The sequence below is a fragment of the Mauremys reevesii genome, linkage group 1 (genome assembly GCF_016161935.1).
Source record: "Mauremys reevesii isolate NIE-2019 linkage group 1, ASM1616193v1, whole genome shotgun sequence".
Classification (NCBI taxonomy): domain Eukaryota; kingdom Metazoa; phylum Chordata; order Testudines; family Geoemydidae; genus Mauremys; species Mauremys reevesii.
The window spans coordinates 136,283,706-136,307,380 of record NC_052623.1 but is presented as its reverse complement, the minus strand read 5'-3'; the positions used below and the strand labels follow the sequence as shown (position 1 = coordinate 136,307,380).

At 41.2% G+C, this 23,675-nt stretch overlaps 1 protein-coding gene across 8 annotated transcripts in view; it reads left to right on the top strand.

The window, feature by feature from the left end:
* ARHGAP6 (Rho GTPase activating protein 6) overlaps positions 1-23,675 on the top strand; it is a 485,299-nt gene that overhangs the window by 375,683 nt on the left and 85,941 nt on the right. For 6 of the 8 annotated variants that reach the window (XM_039497447.1, XM_039497455.1, XM_039497473.1 and 3 more), the window contains one exon: positions 13,514-13,673. In XM_039497447.1, coding sequence (XP_039353381.1) covers positions 13,514-13,673 — 160 coding nt within the window. Of the gene's footprint in view, positions 1-561; positions 884-2,677; positions 2,764-13,513; positions 13,674-23,675 lie in introns of those variants that run through there. The other 2 variants (XM_039497458.1, XM_039497480.1) reach the window with 2 other exon arrangements.

Here is a 23,675-nt window from a genome sequence, read left to right as displayed (position 1 = left end):
GGAATAGAACTGCAATCAACATAACTAGTGATTCAGAGTTTGTTTTTAATTAGACTTCCTCCTCCTCCCACCTCCATTTTATAAATGGCAGCATAGTGCTCATAGACTGTGAATACAACAGACTTTATTTAGGAAGCAGAATCTTTATCAAGGAATTTTTCCCCTAGCAAACCATAAAATATTTAGCCTCTGTGTTGCTTTTGTTTAAAAGATGTTTGGGGTATAGGTTTTGCTTGTTAGGGCAGAGGAGGTTTAGAAAACAATTCTTAAAAACCTATCTTGGAAGGACAGGGAAAACATCAAATGCTTCTTAACATGCTCAAAGTGATTTTACCAGATGCTTCCAACATTCTTTGGTCTATTCCTAATAAGGAAAGCTTGCACAGTTAGTCCAGTTATGAGTTTGTACAGCCATGTGGAAGAAGGATTTTTTTTTTAATGGGGGAGTGAGAGGAGGGAGACATGCCCCTTCTTAACCACTCCTTGTACTTCCTCAAAACAATCCCATTGAAATAAGAAGCAGGGAATCCAGTTGCAATTTGTCTGTTTCTCTCCCTCTTGTCACTCGCTCTCACACACACGCTCACTTCATGACACAACTCACTGAACTTGCTGAGCTTACTTTGAAGCAGACAAATGAAAAGATTATTTTATTTTGTTTTGTTTTTGGTTTCCTAAGATTAATGATAGTAGAAGTCTCTGGGAGCAAAAGGTATGGTGGGAGTCCTAGTTGCTCCAGCTGGACTATTTCTCAGACACTTGATACATAGTTTCAGGAAAACTGCATTATTTTTTACAAAAATTCTAAATCGAGTTCTTGTTCCAAGTGTAGTTTGATCAAATTAGAAAAGACACCGGAGACGCAGCAGAATTTAGTTAATGGGTAAGCAAACAAAATGTGTATATATGTAGTGTGCTAGAGATACTGTAATGGAGTGTTTGTGATGACTCTAACTTACTGCATTTTAATTTTTATTTGCTGTAGCTAAATTTTAAGAAAACGAACACTTCTTGCTTGGTAAGAAAAAAAATTGGCACTTAGTTTGTGCCTACCACTTACCAAGCTCTGAAATCTATCCCATCAACAAACTAAAGGCTCTCAAAGACCTTTTATTTTTAGACTAGTTTCATGATCTTGCATGTTTTCATAGCTAGCCTGAGAGAAGCAAAATCCATATAATGATCGGTGGCATTGTATGTTTCAGTTGATTTTGTTTAAATGGCTTAATCAGATGCGGAGCTGCTTTGAAATCTGTGTAAGTTTATTGTTTTTCTAAGTGTGTGTGAAGGTTCAACCCCAAAATATACAATTATAACTGCATAGATTCCTTTATGCAAAACACCATATCCTGTAAGCCTTGTGTTTTATAGACTAGCTAAACTGCCTTCATGTCTCTCTAAATTCCAGTTAGTTGCGGTGATTTGTAGTGTAGAATACGAGCTGTTCATCTGTTGGCTCAGTCCTGGAGGAGCTTGTAACTCTAGCAATTGTTTCTGTTTTTCATAACATTGGGAACTTATGGGCTAATTTTCCCTCTCCCTGTCCAAAACAAATGAGCTGCTTAAAGCAAAGAATGAAATTGCAGCCGAGTTAGCAGGCGCACAGTCTGAATTTGGGGTACCTGAGATTAGAGGGTAATTTATAAAAGATTCTTCCCTTGATACTTCCTGCTGATGTATAATGTTTTTATTTGTATTTATTTTTAATTTTCCATGTTGTTTTTATGGAACTATATGCTGAAAAGAAAATCACTATCAGCTTTAGTGTCAGAACAAATATTTGTACAGTGAGCCATCAATCTAGTTTAGCGTCATGTCCACAACTGCAAATAAGCAGATACAATTTTGTAAACATGTTTTCACCAAGTAGCACGGAAGTGGTGACATTTCATATGTGCTGCATGATCCTCAAATGCAGGAGAAATCAGCCCAAAAAGAACCAGTACTAATCCAATGCGTAAACAAGGGCAAACTGATAAAATGGGAGCACTTGTGAGTGCCCATCAGCCTTCACTCTATATTCCGTAAATTTGCACTAATGGCCACTGTTATGATTTTCAGTTTAAGTTCTGCTCGGAGAAGGGTTTTTTGAGCAGTGTAATCATTAAAGCATCTGCTTGTTGTGGTTGGGAACTGGAATACAGAAGATATGGCAGTGCCAAATATTGGAATACATTGGGTCCTTGTCAAAAGGTTGCAACTGACTACTCAGAGTGTTACAATTCTGAGTTGTTATCCAAGTTCCTCCTACTTTATAAATCAATTAGCAGGACAGAGCAGGTTGGGGGGATGTGAGAAAGAGAGAGAACACATGAGCCGTATAGGTGTGAGAACAGTCTGTGAAACAAAGATGAATGGGTAGAGCAGTTATGTAGCATATGAGTTGAAAAATTCTTCATCCGTAAGAGGTGTTTATTTATTTATTTTTCAATGTATGAAGTATGCCTGTTACCAGTTTTAGGTGTCTATACTGTACATCTGTTGTAAAATAATTGCAATATGAGTAAATAACAGCAGAAACTCAAAAAGACTCAAAAAAACCTCCCCTTACCATAAAAACCTCCCTCAAAACTCATCCCCCCACTTCCGCAACTCAGAGGAAAACCTGATGCAATAATAGACCTTGCAACAGGCCTGAAGGTCAGCAAAACTTAAAATCTTTCGGAGAGGAATTGCAGAGTTCAGTTGCAGCTGGAAACAAACTGGAAGCTAGTCAACTGCAGAGCAACTGATACACCACTTCTCATAAGGAGCATCTTATAAGTGAGTAGCCATGTACTGTTCAAGCTGAAGTTTCCAGTTATCTTCAAAATTGGCCATATTTACAGGGCATTGCAGAAATCCAGTCTGGATAGAATGCATAACCTGTAATGTAGGGCACAGTAGATCTAGTTAAAGAATTGATGAAACTTTTTCCCATCAAAAAATGCTCTTTTGTTGAAACCAATGTGTTTTGTGAAACATACTGGTTTCAACAAAAATGTTGTCAGGTTACTCAGGTTGCAGATGAGAATGCAAGAGACACCAGAATAGCCTGGTTGCTAGGGCACTCACCTGAGAGGTGGGAGGTTCAAGTCTCTATTCTTCCTGAATCATAGCAGGCACCTGGGTTCCCCACATCCCAGGCAAGTGCCTGAACTACCAGGCTCTTGGGGTGGATCTCTTGCATTTGTACTTTTTTGCAAAACATTTCAGAAGGTCTCATTTTTGTTCTGCCATAGAAGAAAAACAAATTTTGGAATCAGTCCGTCTCTTCCGCCCCCCTCCTTCCCCCCGCAATGACATAGAATTGTTTTCCAGCCAGCCCTAGCATGTAGATTAGCACTATAGCTTTTTCATTTGACCAACAAATTAATTTTTATTTTAAGTCCAAAGGTCATTTCTTTAAACGATGGCAGATTTTTACATAAAGTATTGTTTTGAATCAGGGGAGCGGTCACTGATACAGTACAAAGAGTGATTTATATTGAATTACAGGCTTCAAAGGCTGCTAAAAAGTTGAGTGATCCAACATTTTATTGTAATGGATCAGGTAAGAGAAAAAGTGGACATGAATAGTGTAGATATAATTGTTTTTAATGCAACTGAGTTATAGCAGGGACTGAATTGGCAAATGTGGATTATTTTCATTTATAAATTTATTCTGCTAAATAGAGATGCGTGAACAGTGCGCAGATATCCCTGTATATAAGTACACACAGCAGTACACACACATTACTAGCTCATCCAGTCTTATTGTGAGTCTTGTGATATTTGATGTTTTTCTTAATGGCCCAACTCTTGGAGTCATGAGATTACATGAGAATCTTAGCTTTCATTTTTTTAAATAATTTAAATTTCTAATCCAAGTGATTGCAGATAAAAACTTGAAAACATGAACCCTTAGGCTCAAAAGCCTGAAAATAAATAAAGAAGTCCAAATGTACTAATTTTAAAATCTCATGACTTTTAAAACTTGATTTTGGCAGTATTGTGCGCACACATGATAAAAGCAGGTTAGCTAGGTCCTGTTTGTATGGGTTGCCAATTCTTCCCCACTGAATATAGTAGTATTGGAGATCATACTTCTTGCTCCAAGAAAGATCTTGGAGTCATTATGGATAGTTCTCTGAAAACATCCACTCAATGTGCAGCGGCAGTCAAAAAAGCAAACAGAATGCTGTGAATAATTAAGAAAGGGATAGATAATAGGACAGAAAATATCATGTTGCCTCTATATAAATCCATGGTACGTGCACACCTTGAATACTGTGTGCAGATCTAGTCACCCCATCTTGAAAAAGATATATTGGAATCGGAAAAGGTTTAGAAAAGGGCAACAAAAATGATTAGGGGTATGGAACGGCTTCTGTATGAGGAGAGATTAATAAGACTAGGACTTTTCAGCTTGGAAAAGAGACGGCTAAGGGGAGATATGATTGAGGTCTATAAAATCATGACTGGTGTAGAGAAGGTAGACAAGTGTTGTTTACTACTTCTCATAACACAAGAATGTGGGATCACCAAATGAAATTAATAGGCAGCATGTTTAAAACAAATAAAAGGAAGTATTTCTTCACACAATGCACAGTCAACCCGTGGAATTCCATGGCAGAGGACGTTTGTGAAGGCCAAGACCATAATAGGGTTAAAAAAAGAACTAGATAAATGCATGGAGGATAGGTCCATCAATGGCTATTAGCCAGGATGGGCAGGAATGGTGTCCCTAGCCTCCGTTTGCAAGAAACTGGGAATGAGCGACAGGGGATGGATCATTTGATGATTACCTGTTCTGTTCATTCCCTCTGTGGCACCTGGCACAGGCCACTGTCGGAAGACAGGATACTGCGCTATATGGACCTTTGGTCTGACCCACTAGGGCCATTCTTATGTTCTTATGCAGCCTTTGATGCAACCATCCTGTAACTTCTTATTGTATGCAAAGTTGCAGTAATAATAGCTCACCTTATGCATTATCCACATTTATTTTAAAATATCTGCCTTCCTGATCCGGAGGCATCACATTTTCTACCAGTTTTACTACTACTCCAGGACAAGTAAAGCTGTAAACACAACATGATCTACATATGATTGTATTTATTTAGGAGAATTTATTAAAGTAGCACTACCCAGATTATTTAAGCCTCACATTTTATATAGCTAAAATTAACCTGATTAGACTAAGGGAGGAGAAAGAAACCCTTCCGTATTCTAAATTTAATTTTAGGGTATTTTTGTTCTGTTTTGTTTTTGTTTGTTTGTTTAAATCTTACTTTATCACTGAAAAAGTTTAAAGACCAAAAAAGTGGGCACCAGTCTTGCTGTGTCCACTAAGCCACAAAATGTGTACATCTTCTGCTGGCTCTACAAGCAGCAATAACCAACCAATACTGTCTCCAGAGTTGAGACCATGTTATCAGTGGTGTTAGGGCACAAAGCTATTCAAGCCAATTTCTGAACAAGCAGAATTTGTTATGTCCATGTTTCTCATATAGTTTCTCATTTCTTCACACAATGCACAGTCAACCTGTGGAAGTCCTTGCCAGAGGATGTTGTGAAGGCCAAGACAATAACAGGGTTCAAAAAAGAACTAGATAAGTTCATGGTGGACAGGTCCATCAGTGGCTATTAACCAGGATGGGCAGGAATGGTGTCCCTAGCCTCTGTTTGCCAGAAGCTGGGAATGAGCGACAGGGGATGGATCACTTGATGATTACTTGTTCTATTCATTCCCTTGGGGGCACCTGGCACTGGCCACTGTCGAAAGACAGGATACTGGGCTAAATGGACCTTTGGTCTGACCCAGTAGGGCTGTTCTTATGGTGAGCCAGGACCCACAGAGGTTGAAGAGTTCACATTACTAACATTTTAAAATGGAAACTTCACCACTTTTACATTTAATAAAGAACTATTACCCAATTATATATGAACAAAAGAGTGCCATTAAAAATTCAACATTTGCTAACACCTTCTAAACAGAAGGGATCTAAGGCCATGTCTAAACTAATTAGTGTATAGTGCACAGCTGTACTGCTGTAAGATTGCTTATGTATGCCAACGGGAGAGAGCTCAACCATCTCCATGAGCAGCAGTAGCTATGTCAGCGGGAGAAACTCTCCCACCGCTATAGCGCCATCTACACTGGCGCTTCTGTTGATGTAACTTATGTCACTCAGGGGGGTGTTTTTTCATACCCCTGAGTGACATGGTAATGTAGACTAAGGCACTATGGCTGTTTTCCTGTTTTAAAGGTAAATACATAACAATGGTATCTCAGATACCCCTGTTTGGAGATGATTGATAAATACTCACTTTCATAAGGGTGACCACTCTCTCTTGTTCTGAAAGTAAAGTATGTGCTTTAGTTGTATATGACCAGATTCAAGCTTCAGAAAATTGACATCAGATAATGTATCAGCTTTGATGTATTGAAAAACATCAATTCTGTTGTTACAAGAGTGACTCAGATAATAATGATGAATAACCATTCAAAGCAGGGGGCTGCCGTATGGAGAGATGAATTCTCCCATCTATTGCAATGGGCTTTCCTGACTGAGCCAGCTTTGTTGAATTTGACTCATTGTTTTGAAATTTATTATTATAAACAAATATTAGATCTGACAAGAAGTTCGCAAATATTTGGACAGTTCAGATCAGGGGTCACCAACACGGTGCCCGCGGGCACCATGGCACCAGCCAGGGCGTCTAAGTGTGCCTGCGTACTGGCTGGTGGATGAGCATCCGCCGAAATGCCACCGACAAGCATCATCATCCAGCGGCATCGCCGCCGAAATGCCGCCGATTTTTGGTGGCGACGCCTCTGGATGACGCTGATTGTTGGCGGTACTTTGGCGGCAATGCCTATTGATGTTGCCGCTTGTTGGCGACATTTCAGCGGATGCCCGTCGGCCGCCACAGTCCTCCGTGGCTCGTCGGCTGGTGCCCACCAGACAAAAAAGGTTGGGGACCACTAGTTCAGATGGAGTCTTCAGAAGCCTTGAATTATCTTTGCTAAGGCTTAACAATAGTAGATACAGGCTGTATCTATTTTACATCATAAACAGTTTTGTCTGGAAATGGAAGGACCGTATCAGAAAACTTCTCAATTATGCATTTAGCCCATAATTGCCCTCTGTGATGAAAATGCTTTTACTTATAAACTTGAAGAAACAACTCGGAGCAGTCTGATGACTTTGGGAAATCATTGACAAAGACAGTGGGAAATAACTTTTCCCTTTGTCTGGGCTACAAATACTAACCTCTGGGAGTATGCTCCCAAATCCTTCTAATGTTAGTGGGACACTTTTTTTTCCTGATGACTGAAAGCCAATAACTATGATATTTATGTACCCTGGGGCTGGGTCATATCATCTTGCTTAGTGATGTATTTCTGGTGTGGGTGTGAATTCATTCTCTTCTGTGGGTGATGTCCGCATTCCAGTATTCTACACATGTTGTCTTGCAGTGCAGAACTTAGCAACGTGTATCCTGTGGTCATCTGATTCCACTTGGCAGTTCAGAGCATTTAGCAAAAGAGGAAGATAACTCTGTGTGTGTGTGTGCGTGTGTGTGTGTGTGTATTTTAAAATTGTCACATTCAAACTAATTACTGTTTGAAAACAATTGACAAATAAAACAATAGTTTGTAAAGTGTGATCTTTTGCCAAATCGAAGGGCTGGTCTACACTAGGGGAGGGATCGATCTAAGATACACAACTTAGCTACTCTATTCACGTAGCTGAAGTCGAAGTATCTTAGTTCGACTTACCTGGCCATCCTCACGGTGGCAAGTCAACCGCTGCAGCTCCCCTGTTGACTCTGCTTACTCCTCCTGCCGAGGGGGAGTACGGCTGTCGATTCAGGGATCAATTTATCGCGTCTAGATGAGACGCAATAAATTGATCCCCGATAGATCAATTACTACCCGCCAATCTGGCGGGTAGTGTAGACATGGCCTAATAGATTTCCCTAGCTGAATGTACAGAATATTAGTCTGTTTATTGTGTTTAGGTAAAGTATTTATGTAGCTCCATAGGATGAGATAATTCAATATCAGCACAGAACTTCAAAATGTAGTAATGTCATAAGAAAGGTATTGATTGCAAAGACTCTGATCATAATGGGAGACTCTGTACTAGGATGTTTATAACATGTTGTTAAATGTTGTGGGTGAAACACTGGCTTCATTGAAGTCTATCGGATTTTTGCTATTGACTTCCGATGGGGTCAGGATTTCACCCTGTCTGTTGAAGTCATTAGTAAAGTCAGACTTTCATATTGAATAATAATTAAGAGTCCCAGTGCTTAGTGTATTGGTTTTCAGACTTTTTACCAGGTCTGTTTCTGGGCTATATAGTATCCCTTACTTTCCCACATGTTGTTATAATTCAGTCTCAGCATTCAGAAGGGTTTCCATCATTCCTTGCTATGCTGGGGCCAGTTTGGCACCCTGCGCAACTGAGAGCCACCCCAGTGCTCTAAGTTGCACCAGCTTGTAACAGCTCCCAGGGGATGCCCAAAGTTCTGAGCATTCCTCATTGCCCCCTATGCAAGGGGAAGCTAAGAGAGAGTGATGCCAAAAAAGACCACCACCTTTACACCACCCCGTCATTCCTGTACATTTGGAGAATCCCAAAAGGAAAAACTTATGATAGCTTTAAGTACCTGGTGGGACAGAGGATTTGGTCCTTAATGTTCATTTAGTGCTATAACGGACATTTAGTGATATTTACTCTCCTTTTTCTTAATTCTTCATTCACTTCCTATTTTATGTCTAGAATTATGTATACTGATTTTACGTGGTAGGACTAAAGTTGTACTGGAATTAATCGCTTTCTTTCATGTATTTTTATTGGTCCATACAAATGGCAACAACTGGAAAGTGAGGAAAAGAGGGATTAGATGTACAGACGTGAAAGCTGAGTCGGGGGGCTATAAACTGTCAAAATCTAAAGTTCCTATGGTTGAGAGGTCTGGAAACAATTTTGGAAGGATTTGAAATAAATTACCAATGTAAGCCAAAGGTTTACAAAGTGGCAGTTGTATACTTAGTTTCCCAAGCTTATAGAAGTAATTAAGGAAAGAAAGTTAAAACTATGTAAGACTATATCTAGCATGTGCCGTGTTTTCCACAGTATAATTTTTATAATGTGCAAAAATATTTAATTATTTTACAGTGAATACACTTCTAAACACTACTACGGTCGGTGAAGCATTGGTAGTTCAGGAGGAAAAACAAACCGGCATAATTGCTTTTGATCTTAAGTATCTCAAGTGGACTTGAACAAATGACCAATTAAAAGTACAGCTGATAGTAACAGTCTTTGTTGTATACCCTGTAACATAAACATGGCAGGGAATAAAGCCATTCCCTATTACAATAATGCTGTAGTATAAAATCATCATTCTAATCTTATATCAAAATTATTATTTACAGTTTCTAATATGACTAGGGGCCACATCCGGCACTCTGTGCACACCTCAGATTCCGGGTGGTTGCACCTGCTACCTGTTTTAAACCCACAATCTGTTGCTGTAAGTAATTAATAACCTAAATCCTGATCCTGGATCCCTTGAAGAATTTGTCAGTGAGACTTAGAAGTTTCACTGCAAAAAGAAAACCACCTCCACGAGAGGCGTACAGCTCTTACTGGTGATGCTTTTGTGGTGATGTGCAAGTGAAGATATTTTCTTCCTCTTCACACAGCTTTTAGCCTTCGGGGATATTCCACAGTGCCTAGGTGACCACGCTGGCCAGCAGCTCTGCTGCTCTGCTGCCAGGTAAACAGACATCCACCCCTCCCCCTGTAATGCCCTGGGAACTTTGGAGCAATGCTGAGCTACTGGAGCTGATCAGTGTTTGGGGAGAGAAGGCTGTGCAGGGACCTAGGATGCCCTGCGATCACCCCCGCCCCCTTCCCACAAGACCCATTGTCAAAATAGAGAGAGCTGCACTGTGGGATAGGTGCCCTAGGGTGCTGCTCTCATCTGCAATGGAAGTGCTGCTAATGTTGACACTCTCTGACGCCTAAGGAATTAAGCGAGTACACAAACCAGCGCTTTGCTTTCAGCGCAAAAACTCTGCAAGTGTAGACATACCCTAAGAATGCCTTTTGCGTGCATTTGCTTAATGCACCTTGGAAATGTGCTAAGCTAAACCACCTAAGGGCACTTTCAGTGTGTAGAAGAGTGTTCACTTGGAGCATGGAGTAGCTAGTGTGCTTTAAATTCACACCATAGCTTCCTGTGCACTAACATCTCCATGTAGACAAACACTTTATAACAAATTAAGTAAAGTGTGCATGCATATGTATATGTAAAGTATACATATTCACCAGCGAGTAACTGAGCTAAGTCCTTGGAAGATGCTCAGGGTAGGGAGAGAGGAATCTTCCACAGTAGCTGGCTGTGGTGCCTCTCCAAGGAGGCAGTTCACCCAATGGCTGGATGCCTCCCCATATGGATGGGAGTAAAATAGGTTGATATGTGCAGTTTTCCTGGCCTGTCCATTGCCTCTCCCCTACATGGCCCTGGTCTGCAGCACAGGAGGCACTCTCAGAGCTGTGCCTTACACAGTGTGAATCCCAAGAATCTTGTTCCCCTCCTTGCACAGCAGACCTGCTCTTGTTCTACTGCCAAGATCTGTCTCTGCAGAGGCAGAAGTTGGTCCTAGTAGACAGTTATATTTGATAGTCTTGTAGGAAGTCTGAGAAGATAGTGGTCAATACTTCTCATTATTAGTAGAAGAGTCCTGCATGTATACAAAATGTATATCTGTGGATGTGGATGTCCATGGATATAAAGCTGATATCTGTGGTGCTGCAGGGCTCTACCAGGAACTGCAGCGGGCAGCTACTCTGGCATGTCCGTACCACCCCCAGCCCTGCCAACTGGGATGGGCATCATGCTCACTGGCAGCTGTCCCTGGTTGCACTAGTGTGTTCAAGATTTAGAGATTATAAAGCCAGAAATTACCTTTGTGTTCATCTAGTCTCAGCTCAAACAACTGGACCATTGTTTTTAATTTGGTCAGAATTTGTTCAAGAACCAAAGGAATTCTTTCTTCCCCAATGCCACTAAAATGTCCACTTAGACTTTGCTTCCATTGTGAAATTTTAGTTTGAATTTCGTGGCTAACCCTGAAGCAAATATGTATATTTCACTATTACTGATTGACAAAAAAAATTACTTACTTCATCATAATGAAATATTGGCCTATGGACCAATATTTTAGATTCATCACCAAAGCTGGGAGACAGAATAGCTAAATCTGTTGATTAGATTTCCTAACTCTGTGGGTATTTATTGAATATATAGCATTTCATGTTGTATAGTTATATTTATTTTAACACATGTTTAGAAACTTGTCATTCAATCAGCATAAACCTAGGCATGACATACCATGAGGAGGAGAGGGAATATGTAGGGAAGAGGTTTGTTTTGTTGGTACAACCTCTTCAGACCCACATAAAGGTATCAGCACTTATGGAAAACAAACTGTGGATTGTAAAATGTCCAGTAAATTCTCTGTATATTAAATTGATTATACAGGAAAAACAGTATGAAACTGATATACAAAAAGTGTTGTCAAATGCCCAAAGAAACAAAACTTGGGAAAATCAGTTACTTTCCTCCTCCACACCCCCAGGTTCTTTAGGCATCCTAATGTTTTTGCAACAGTAATAGGTAAATGTTTTCAGGTAGAAATTATGTGGTGGGCTTTTGTTTTGTTTTGGGTTTCTTGTAGGGCTGTCGATTAATCACAGTTAACTCACGCGATTAACTCAAAGTAATTGTGATTAAAAAATTAATCACAATCAATCGCAGTTTTAATCACACTGTTAAAAAATAGAATACCAATCGAAATTTATTAAATATTTTGGATGATTTTCTAAATTTTTTGTATACATTGTATTGTTGTAATTTAAATCAAAGTGTATATTTTTATTACAAATATTTGCACTGTAAAATGATAAAAGAAATAGTATTTTTCAATTCACCCCATACAAATACTGTAGTGCAGTCTCTTTGTTGTGAAAGTGCAACTTACAAATGTAGATTTTGTTGTTGTTGCATAGCTGTACTAAAAAACAAACATATAAAACTTCAGAGCCTACAAGTCCATCCAGTCCTACTTCTTGTTCAGCCAATCACTAAGACAAACAACTTTGTTTCCATTTACAGGAGATAATGCTGCCCTCTTCTTATTTACAATGTCACCAGAAAGTGAGAACCAGGCATTTGCATGGCACTTTTTGTAGCCAGCATTGCAAGGTATTTATGTGCCAAATATGCTAAACATTCATATGCCCCTTCATGCTTCGGCCACCATTCCAGAGGACATGCTTGCATGCTGATGACGTTCATTTAAAAAAAAAAAAGTTAATTAAATTTGTGACTGAACTCCTTGGGGGAGAATTGTATGTCCCCTGCTCTGTTTTACCTGCATTCTGCCGTACATTTTGTGTTATAGCAGTCTCGGATGATGACCAACCCATGTTGTTCATTTAAGAATACTTTCACTGCAGATTTGACAAAACGCAAAGAAGAGATTTCTAAAGAGAGCTACACCGTTTGATCCAAGGTTTAAGACTCTGAAGTGCCTTCCAAAATCTGAGAGGAACGAGGTGTGGAGCATGCTTTCAGAAGTCTTAAAAGAGCAACAATCCGATGCGGAAACTACAGAACCCGAACCTCCAAAAATGAAAATCAACCTTCTGCTGGTGGCATCTGACTCAGATGATGAAAATGAGCATGCATCAGTCTGCACTGGCTTTGGATTGTTATCGAGCAAAACCCATCATCAGCATGGATGCATGTCCTTTGGAAGGTGGCTGAAGCATGAAGGGACATATGAATCTTTAGTGCATCTGGCACGTAAATCTCATGCCATGACACTACAACAGTGCCATGAGAACACCTGTTCTCACTTTCAGGTGACATTGTAAACAAGAAATGGACAGCATTATCTCCTGCAAATGTAAACAAAGTTGTTTGTCTGAGTGATTGGCTGAACAAGAAGTAGGACTGAATAGACTTGCATGCTCTAAATTTTACATGATTTTATTTTTTAATGCAATTTTTTTGGTACATAATTCTATATTTGTAAGTTCAACTTTCATGATAAGGAGATTGCACTACAGTACTTGTATTAGGTGAATTGAGAAATACTATTCCTTTTGTTTTTTTACAGTGCAAATACTGTAAAGTGAGCAGTGTACACTCTGTATTCTGTATTGTAATTGAAATCAATATATTTGAATGTAGAAAACATCAAATATTTAAATAAATGGTATTCTATTGTTATTGCGATTAATCACAATTAATTTTTTTTATTGTTTGACAGCCCTCGTTTTTTGCATAAATTAATTGATTCTGGGAAAACAAAGATGACATTTCAAAGGTCAGGACTGTCCAAGAAGTGAATTTTTAAGGACAGGGTCCTATGTTGTTTTTCTTACCAATAAAAGAGAAGGGTATGTTTGTTTAAACTGTGCATATGATGTTTCATGTTTTTCCACTTGATTTCCTGTAGGGTGACTTCACGTGGAACAGCATGTCAGGACGCAGTGTTCGGCTGAAGTCAGTTCCTGTTCAAAGCCTTTCGGAGTTGGAGCGTGCCCGACTACAGGAAGTGGCTTTTTATCAGTTGCAGCAGGACTGTGACCTAGGTTGTCAGATTACTATTCCCAAAGGTAAGGCTCCATCAATTATTTCTATTTAGAAGGGTGAAAGTTTAAACATCTGTTTGGTAAACCACAAACTACATGTCACAGTAACATGGGAAGAAAAATATAGTATGTTGGTCGCTGCTTGGCATGATCATATATTACATTTTTCCTTGATCATAACAACCTCGTTGTAAGTTATCAAGATTTGCAAAGTAACTAGTGATTTTGAGTGTCTCCGTTTATGGGTATCCAACTGAGAAACCTTAAAAGGTCCTAGTTTTCAGAATCGTAGAATCATCAGACTGGAAGGGACCTTGAGAGGTCTTCTAGTCCAATCATGGCAGGACTAAGTATCACCTAGACCATCCCTGACAGATGTTTGTGTAACCTGATTCAGATACTGAAGTTTTCCTAATATCCAACCTAAACCTCTCTTGCTGTATTTTAAGCCCATTGCTTCTTGTCCTATCCTCAGAGGTTAAGAACAACAATTTTTCTCGCTCCTCCTTGTAACAACCTTTTATGTACTTGAAAACTATTATGTCCCCTCTCATTCTTCTCTTTTCCAGACTAAAGAAACCCAATTTTTTCAATCTTCCCTCCTAGGTCATGTTTTCTAGACCTTTAATCATTTTTGTTGCTCTTCTTTGGACTTTCTCCAATTTGTCCACATCTTTCCTGAAATGTGGTACCCAGAACTGGACACAATACTCCAGTTGAGGCCTAATCAGCGTGGAGTAGAGCGGAAGAATTACTTCTCGTGTCTTGCTTACAACACTCCTGCTAATACATCCCAGAATTTTGTTTGCTTTTTTTGCAACAGTGTTACACTGTTGACTCATATTTAGCTTGTGATCCACCATGACCCCCAGATCCCTTTCTGCAGTACTCCTTCCTAGGCAGTCATTCCCCATTTTGTATGTGTGCAGCTGATTGTTCCTTTCTCAGTGGAGTACTGTGTATTTGTCTTTATTGAATTTCATCCTGTTTACTTCAGACCTTTTCTCCAGTTTGTCCAGATAATTTTGAATTATAATCCTCTCCTCCAAAGCACTTGCAACCCCTCTGAGCTTGGTACCATCTGCAAACTTTATAAGTGTACTTTCTATGCCATTATATAAATCACTGATGAAGATATTGAACAGAACCAGATCTAGAACTGATCCCTCTGGAACCCCACTCGTTATGCCCTTCCAGCATGACTGTGAACCACTGATAACTACTCTTTTGGAACAGTGTTCCAACCAGTTTTACACCCACCTTATAGTAGCTCCATCTAGCTTGTATTTCCCTAGTTTGTTTATGAGAAGGTCATGCAAGACAGTATCAAAAACTTTACTAAAGTCAAGATATACTACGTCTACTGCTTTCCCCCTATTCACAAGGCTTGTTACCCTGTCAAAGAAAACTATCAGGTTGGTTTGACACGATTTGTTCTTGACAAATCCATCTGACTGTTATTTATCACCTAATTATCTTCTAGATGTTTGCAAATTGATTGCTTAATTATTTGCTCCATTATCTTTCCGAGTACAGAAGTTAAACTGACTGGTCTGTAATTCCATGGTTTGTCCTTATTTCCCTGAAGGAGCAGCAAAGAGTCCTGTGGCACCTTATAGACTAACAGACGTTTTGCAGCATGAGCTTTCGTGGGTGAATACCCACTTCTTCAGATGCAAGACATCTGAAGGTGCGTTCCTAGTGCTAACTGAAAATCAGGCCCATTTGAGGAGTCTAAAATTGAGCACCCAAACAGTGACATATCCAAAATCACTAGTCGCTTTTGAAAAATTGACCTGTTAGCTCAACTTTTCCTTGGGCACTGTAAGGTGGGGGACTTCAGAATTGAGATGCTGTGTACTCTTGTAAAGCATTGTCTTTGTTACTGTGGATCAGATCTAAAATCTATTGAAGCCAATGGAAAGACTACCATTTCCTTCAGTGGACTCTGAAGGCCCTATACATCTACAGACCTGTTTATCTGTTGTTTTCTTCATGTTTTTCTGCACTTGTTTAAGGGATAAAAAGAAGCATCTAAATTCACACCTTTAGGTTTATTTAACTCAAGATGTTGTTCATAGATATGGCAGCAACACATGCGTAGGGATGCCACAGGACCAATTTTTTTGATATATCAAAGCTGGTTGAAGTTAAACAAAACACAAAATGTCACTAATCAATACAAATAATAAACTGTATATGAACAAGATGAAAGACGTAAGCCTGGCTTTTCTTAAAATCTTACAGAAGTTGCCTCAAATCCCTGTCCAAGTTGATAAATCCAGAATTACCAGCAACACCAGAGCAATTTTGCATGAGTGTGTAGTCAGATAGATACAGTCAGCTTCTCTGAGTACCACCACAGCTCCCCTGCCCCCTCAGAAAAAGATTTAGGGATATGAATATAGTTTTACAAATCATTCAAATGATACCACCAACACTGCAATATTATCTGTCTGCAGTTCCAGTGGTAAAGAATATAAACCGAGACAGGAAATGTCATCCTGGACTTTGGAGTATATATTAATATTCAAATACCCTGAGATGTTTCAGTTTGGAAAATTAGCATCTGCATAGTACTCTTGTTCCTTGCTCACTATTACCAGCAAGGAATGCTGTGAAAGTGCAGGCAGCCTTGTGAGCAGCTGAAGTGATACCTCGTGGAGTTGCTAGAGCTTCTGCACGCCCACCCTGCTGCAATTTCCTGTGCTCCTGTGTAAGTTCTACAGATGGTGAGGAGACCCAACCAACTTGGTAATACCAGGCATTGGAGAACGTGAACTCTGGGCACTGCAGATTGAGAATACACAAGGGAACAGCTTTTATCTGTCTCTATGCTGATGTTTACACAGAAACACACACTCATTAGTACATACTTACATATAAGTGTATGTATATATAAGTGTGTGTGTGTGTGTGTGTGTATGAGAATTTATGAAAAGTCTTTATTGATTTAAAAATGATGATTGCAAAGATAGAAAATGGTATGCTGCTCTTTGGTAGTAGATCTCAAACTGCTTTACAAAGGGAGGCAAGTATCAATATTCCCATTTTACAGAGTGTTAAACTAAGGAATAGAGAGGTGAAGTGAATGGTTGCCCAGCAGGGTATTGGCAGAGCCAGGACTAGAACCCAGGTCTCCCAAATCCCAGTTCAGTGTTTATTCTTCTAGGTCACATTGCCTCCCCATATGAACAATGTTCCACCATCAGGATGAAAAATTACCATGGCAGGAGAATCTGTGCCTCAAACAGCAACCCTCTGGGATAGTTTTTTTTTTTCCCTCCAGTGTCCATGTATATATGACATTTACCTCTACTAGTTACACTGAGGTTAAAAACTATCTGCGCCTTGTATCCATTGGGATTTTACATTGAGATAGCTATCTCAAGTTAGTCATTGCAGTGTAAAAATGCACCCATTTTTTTGCAGTGAAAACACAGCCTGAGAGTGAAGTCCTTGGGTTATTTGACCCTGCCTCTCCACCCCAGTATATTAAAAAAAAAAAAAAAAAGGAAATAATTTTTTTTAGACCAGATTTGCCTTTCCCGCATCTATTTCCTGGTTGGAATGAGGGGCTGCTGTCATTGCTCAGATGATGTCACTTTCAGAGAGACAGGGTCTCAACTGACTCCTCCCTAGGCTCCGATTCAGTAGACCAGAGAGTAATCAATAGGTGGACCGTGGGCCAAATCCAGATTACCAGCTACCTTTGAGTGGACTGCAAAGGTCAAATGGGCTGATGCCAAGCCATGGTTGGAGCCATGCGGCGCCATGCCCTTTTCCCAGAGCAGGTCTCCCTCACCATGGGGCCGATGGGTGGGCCAGGCTGCAGGGCACCGTGTCCCCGGGCAACTGCGTGTGCAGGTGTATTGCCTACTCCTGGAGGAATTCTGCACCACTGCACATATGCAGAATTTATGTCCCCTGCAGATTGCTTTGCTTCCCCACAGAAAAATGACTTTCTGACGGGGAAGCAAAGGGAAGCCACAAGAGCAGTCATGCGACCCTCCCCAGCAGTATGTTTTGGGTACTGGTCCTGGCTGGGCTGGAGAGGATGGTACTTCCTCTTCCCATGCACAGCATCCAGGGCTGTGTCAGACCCACCCCCAGATTTTTCCCCCGGCTGCAGGAAGCTCTGCAAACTCTCCCGACTTCTTTCACCCATCGTTCCTCAGCTGCAGGTGGAAGGATCACTGTATGGGATGCTGCTGCCTATCCACTCAACCCCCTGTGTATCCAGAGCTTCCTGCTGAGCCTCACCCCCTGCACCCAGAACCTCCCCCACCGAGCCCCACTGCCCCTTCACCAAGCCCCAACCAGCTGCACCTGGATCCCCACTGAACCCCACTGCCCCAGCATCTAGACTTCCCCACTAAACCCCCCACCAGCTCCCCCTGCCGAGCTCTATCCCCATCACACCCCTCTCCTGCTGACCTCCAACCACCTTCACCTGGACCCCCCTGCAGAGTTCAATTACCATTGCACTCAGAACCGCCCCCGCAAAACCCTTGTGCATCCAGATCCTCCCTGCACCCAGATCCCCTACTGAGCTGCCCACAGCCAGATTGCCCCACACAGAACCCTCACAACCCACACCTGGATCCCCCCACACTAAGCCCCTCCACACTTGGATCCTGCCGGGCTGAGTCTGCCTGCCCACACCTGGTGCACCTGGCACAGAGGGACAGGGCTCTTGTGTGTTTCTGGGTCAGGCCCAATCCTTGCACTATGTCAGGGTTGGGTGCAGCCTCACTGCTGAGTCTGTGATCCAGAGGGAGCTGCAAAGTGGTCTCCCACCTCTGTGCAGCCAATGGCCTGTGCTCCCCACTGCCATGCTGGAGCCTCCACATTTATTGGACAAATAAAATTTGCAGAATTTTAAAATATTGAGTGCAGAATTATTAATTTTTTGGCATAGAATTTTTAATTTTTTGGTGCAGAATGCGATCAGGAGTAATCCCCATGGGGCAAGTGGGCCATGTGGGCAAACAAGCAAGTGCTGTTGGGGTGGTGGGAAGTTGGTGGGTGATCGGTGGGTTATGGGGGAGCTGGGCCACCCAGCCTATCAGGGAAGCAGAGGTGCCAAGCGCCTCTTGGCCAGTCTGCCTGCCCTGCCGCAGGGCCTCAGAGCCTGTCTGAGAGGAGTGACAGAGCCAGGCTTTGGCTCCCTGCCCTGGGAAGGGGGAGAGGCCTGCTGAGAGGTGCAGACTGATGGGCTGCACCAACCGCTTTGCCGCTGTGACAGGGAGCAACACTGCCTCCTACCTCAAGAGTGAGGCTGCACATACCCCTGACAGCACCCCCCAAATGCTCCCTCCCAGTACACACACCTCTCCTGCATCCCCCAAATACCCCTCCCAGTACATGCACACCCCTCCAGCACCACCCAAATAGCCCCTCCAGCACCCACCGAACTGTACTCTCCCCTTCAGCTCTTCCCCTCCTCCCCAACTCCCCCACCGGCCGAGAGTATCCTTTATTGGGGAACTTGAAACATAGTTACCCTAAGCTGGGTAGAGGGTAATATGCCTACAATAATTTTATTTGACAGAATCAAAATTAATACTCTTTGTAAACTCAAAACAAATTCAAAGCTTAAACAGTTGTCTGAAAGTGTTTTAATACTAATATTTCCGTCTATTTGACATTTTAGCTATGTGCTTTCTCAAAGTCTCAGAGGTAATTTATTATATCTTTCTTGGAGGTTATGTAGTGGTTTGATTTTATTTTTCGTTTAATGCACTAAAAATATAAGCAATAGGCCTTGGGTACATTGCACAGCATTGAATGCGTTTGTTGAACAGGGGCACTTGCTGGGTGAAAAATGTTTCTCTGGAGTCTGGACCTTGACTATAGCTTGGCCAAGAAATTTGGACTTTTTGACAAAAAATAACTGACTATGCCTGCAGTAGACCATCTCTAGTCAGCAATGCACTTAACGTGGTAAAAGTTAAACCTGTTCATAAGTGCTTTGGTGAATAGGGATGGGCTTGAACATGTGCTTAACTGTTTTCCTAATCTGGGGCCTTACAGATACCTGAGATGTGGGGGGCAGTGAAGGATCTCCATGGTCTGATTGCCACAGTGGGGAGCAATGACCTTCCATGTCCTGTATGATGAGGGAGAAGGGATGCAAGGGTGGGGGGGACGAGGGGGAGAGAAAGCCAAGCATAAAATCACTTTAAAGTGCATGAGTGTGAAAGATATCTTGAATAGTCTTAAAGTAACCATCTTTGGTGCACAGTAATCTACAATTCCTGTGAAAAGGAAAATGCAAAAACCAAGAAGCAGCCAATGTGGTTTCATGTGAGATTGGCCAAATGTGAAGTTAAAAAAACCAAACAAACCTGTCAAATAGAGAAGAGAGAGGGAGCTAACCAAGAATATACAAAGACGGTTAAGGCTCGCAAAGTAAAGAGTACATCAAGACAGCAACATGATTAAATGATTAAATGATAGCTAAGTGGATTAAGGAGAATAAGAAGGACTTTTACAAATGTCAGTGGGAATGGAAACACTGGAGTATGTTATGGTAGATGGTAAATTCCTTGGGGGCGGTGACTGTGTAGTCCTGACACAAAGAGGCTCCAAACTTAAAGGGGAATTTGAGAGCTAAAGCAATAGAGATAACATGTAATAATTAATGGAGAGAAAGCAAGCCCATTAATACATTAAGAAGATGAAATTGATGCTAATTCTAAAAACTATCAACGTATTTATAAAGCACCCATCAATGTGTAATCTGAGCACAAATGGCTAAGCTATTGAAATGCTTTTTGTAATTGGTCTTTAACAAGATAAGTAAGGAGGAAATATATGGACAATTAGGAACTAATGAAGCTTGCATAAATACAGCTGCTGAAAAAACCGCAGCTGAGAGAATCCTGGAAAAATGGAATACTGTACTGTGTACATACTAGCAAATCTGAATGACGTGCATTTGTTTCATTGTTTCATGTATTGAAACACTCAGAATTTTTCTGTGAAAAGTCATGGAGAATTGGGGAGATTCCTACCAAAAATTACATATAGTCACAATTACATGTAGCTGAATTTTAGTAAAACGATTTAAAGTCACATGAAAATCACATAAAGAATTCCATTTGGCTTGGATGTGTGCATTGTCACATGGATTGAATGCCAGCTGAAGGCCTTAAATGAAGACTAATGATATATGGCAATATATTGAGTTCGGGGAAGGGCCAAAGTGGAGACTACTAGGTTCAGGCCTTAGGGTTTTTTATTTTTATTTTTGTGGTTCCCCCCCCCCCTTTCTTTCTTTGATCTAGCAAGCTGTAAAGAAGCAATTGATCAAACTAGTTAGCCTGGACTTTTTATTCTAGTGATCTTCTACTCCTACTTTAAACACACACGGTTTGGAATGGAAGAAACAGTGCAGGGACTTTAATTCTGGAAAACTGCTTGGGCTCTATTTTGCCTCAAAGGCACAACTTCATCTTAGGCTATGGCTACACTTGCACTTCAAAGCGCTGCCGCGGCAGCGCTTTGAAGCGCTAAGTGTAGTCAAAGCACCAGCGCTGGGAGAGAGCTCTCCCAGCGCTGTCCGTACTCCACCTCCCTGTGGGGAATAACGGACAGCGCTGGGAGCCACGCTCCCAGCGCTGGGGCTTTGACCACACTGGCGCTTTGCAGCGCTGCAATTTGCAGCGCTGGAAAGGGTGTGTTTTCACACCCTGCTGCAGCTCTGCAAATTTGCAAGTGTAGCCAAGACCTTAGAGAGTCCTAGTGGGAGCTCCAGGATCCATTGTACCTGAAGCAGAAACAGCCCCTCCCCAAGCTCTGTGAAAGAGCAGTCACTGTGCCGTTATATAAGAGGGTAAGGTGTCAACTGCCTTCTGGGACCATACATGTCTACTGCTGCAGTTTGCTAGGGTAAAAGCATGGCTCTTCAATTCCACTTTGCCCTTTCCTTTGCCTCACTGTGCTTTACCCCTTCCAGGGGCATAAAGAAGGAAAGGTCCCATATGCCCTCTCCACATGCACTTATGTACCACTCAGGGCCAGGCATAAACTTGGCATCTTTGGGTCTGATCCAGTGCCCATTGCAGTCAGTGAGAGTCTTTCCATTGACTTCAGTGGCATTGAATCCGGCTTTTTTTTTTGAGAAATTGCCCTGTGCAAATGGGCCAGTATGAAAAATATTTTGTCTTGTACTTTTTCCTCTATGCCATTGATTCTCCCCTAAACTAAATCTATGACATCACAAATAGGAAGTGTTTTGTTTGTAGAGTCTACAAACAATACTGTGGTATGAAAACTAGTTGATGTTTTCACAGAATTTTGTGCAGAGTCAGATGAATAAGTCCCTTGGCTGCCCCCAAATTGCTCAATTATATTTCTTACGGGTAATGTGGCTGCATGCCATAATCACATAGGCAACATAACAGCGCAGTAAACATCTCAGTGCAATTAGGCAGATCGTGTTATTACCATGATAACAATCCAGCTGATTGTAGTCAGTTTTGAAATTTCATGTTACAAAATGAAAGAGGCATCTGGGGAGACAAAAACTACCCTCTCTCTGTGTGTATGTGCCGCAAAATAAAAACCATGTATCATACTTTCCATCACATACAGTGTTCCCTCCAATATTCTGGAGACGAACTAATACAACTATTGGCTTGTGGTCTGAAAATTCAACAGTGGCATAGAAATGGGGCCTTGAATTCCACGATTCTGCCAACAAGGTATCTGCCCCCAGGCAGAGCACAGAGCAAGGGGCTTCACAGTAGAAGCAAAGCACGAGAGCCAGTTCAAGCTGTTCTGGACAGTCCTGTTAGACCATTCAATTGGTGCCACTGGCTGTAATGCCCAAAATTGAGCATGTTACCATCTTCCTTTACCTTTATTTAAAGGAATATGAACAGGACACATTTCTTTTGCTCCCCTAGTCTCTTTCAACACCACTTTTCCAGTCGCACAAAGGAAGTACCATCTACGGTACCTACTGCTACAGCACCACCAAAAGTCCTGAGTCTGCTTTTGTAAGGTGTTTGACTTTCTGATTTAAAATATTATCACTATTACAATATCTATAGAGCTCATGGTAAATGATTTAAGAACTTGCTAACTGACAGATCTCAAAAAGTTGATGTCAGGGGGGATCATAGTTGATTCTAGTGGGGGTCCGCAGGGATCAATAGTATTTTTATCAAGTAAATCAGTACCTATCTGGAAGTAAATGTAAAATCATTGTTGCTTTGTGAACGACACAAAGATGGAAGGAGATATAGAGTGATCTGGATCTCTTGATAAGCTGGGTCTATTCAAATAAAATACGTTTTAATGTAGCCAGGTGCAAAGTTATGCATCTCGGAACAAGGAACACAGGTCATACCTACAGAATGGGGAAACATATCCTGGAAAGCTGCGACTCTGAAAAGGTTTAGGAGTCAGAGCAGACAAGCAATTCAACATGAGCTTCCAGTGCTGTAGCAAAAAAAGCGAATGCGATCCTTGGATGTAGAAACCGGGGAGTAGTGAATAGGAGGCGGGAGGTGATTTTACCTCTGTATACAGCATTGGTAACCCCAATACTGCATACTGTTCTGGTGTCCTTTAAAAACTATATTGAAAAAATGAAGGTGCAAGAGAGAGCCACAACAATTATTCAAGGGCTGGAGAAAATGCCTTCCTGTGAAAGACTTGGAGAGCTCAGTCTGTTTAGCCTATATAAAGGAAGATTGAGAGGTGGCTTGGTTACAGTCACCACTGAAGCGAGATAATACCACATACTATAAAGCACTCTTTAAATCTAGCAGGAAAAGCAAGAACCAATGGCAGGAAGCAGAAGCCAGATAAATTCAAAATTAGAAATAAGGCATACATTTTTAACAGTAACAGTATGGTGATTAATCATTGGAACAAACTATCAAGGGAATTGGTAGATTCTGCATCTTTTGAAGTCAACTGGATGCCTTTCTGGAAGATATTCTTTAGTCAAACACAGGGGTGTCTTGGTGAAATTTCATGTCCTGTGTTAACCAGGTGGTCAGAATAGAC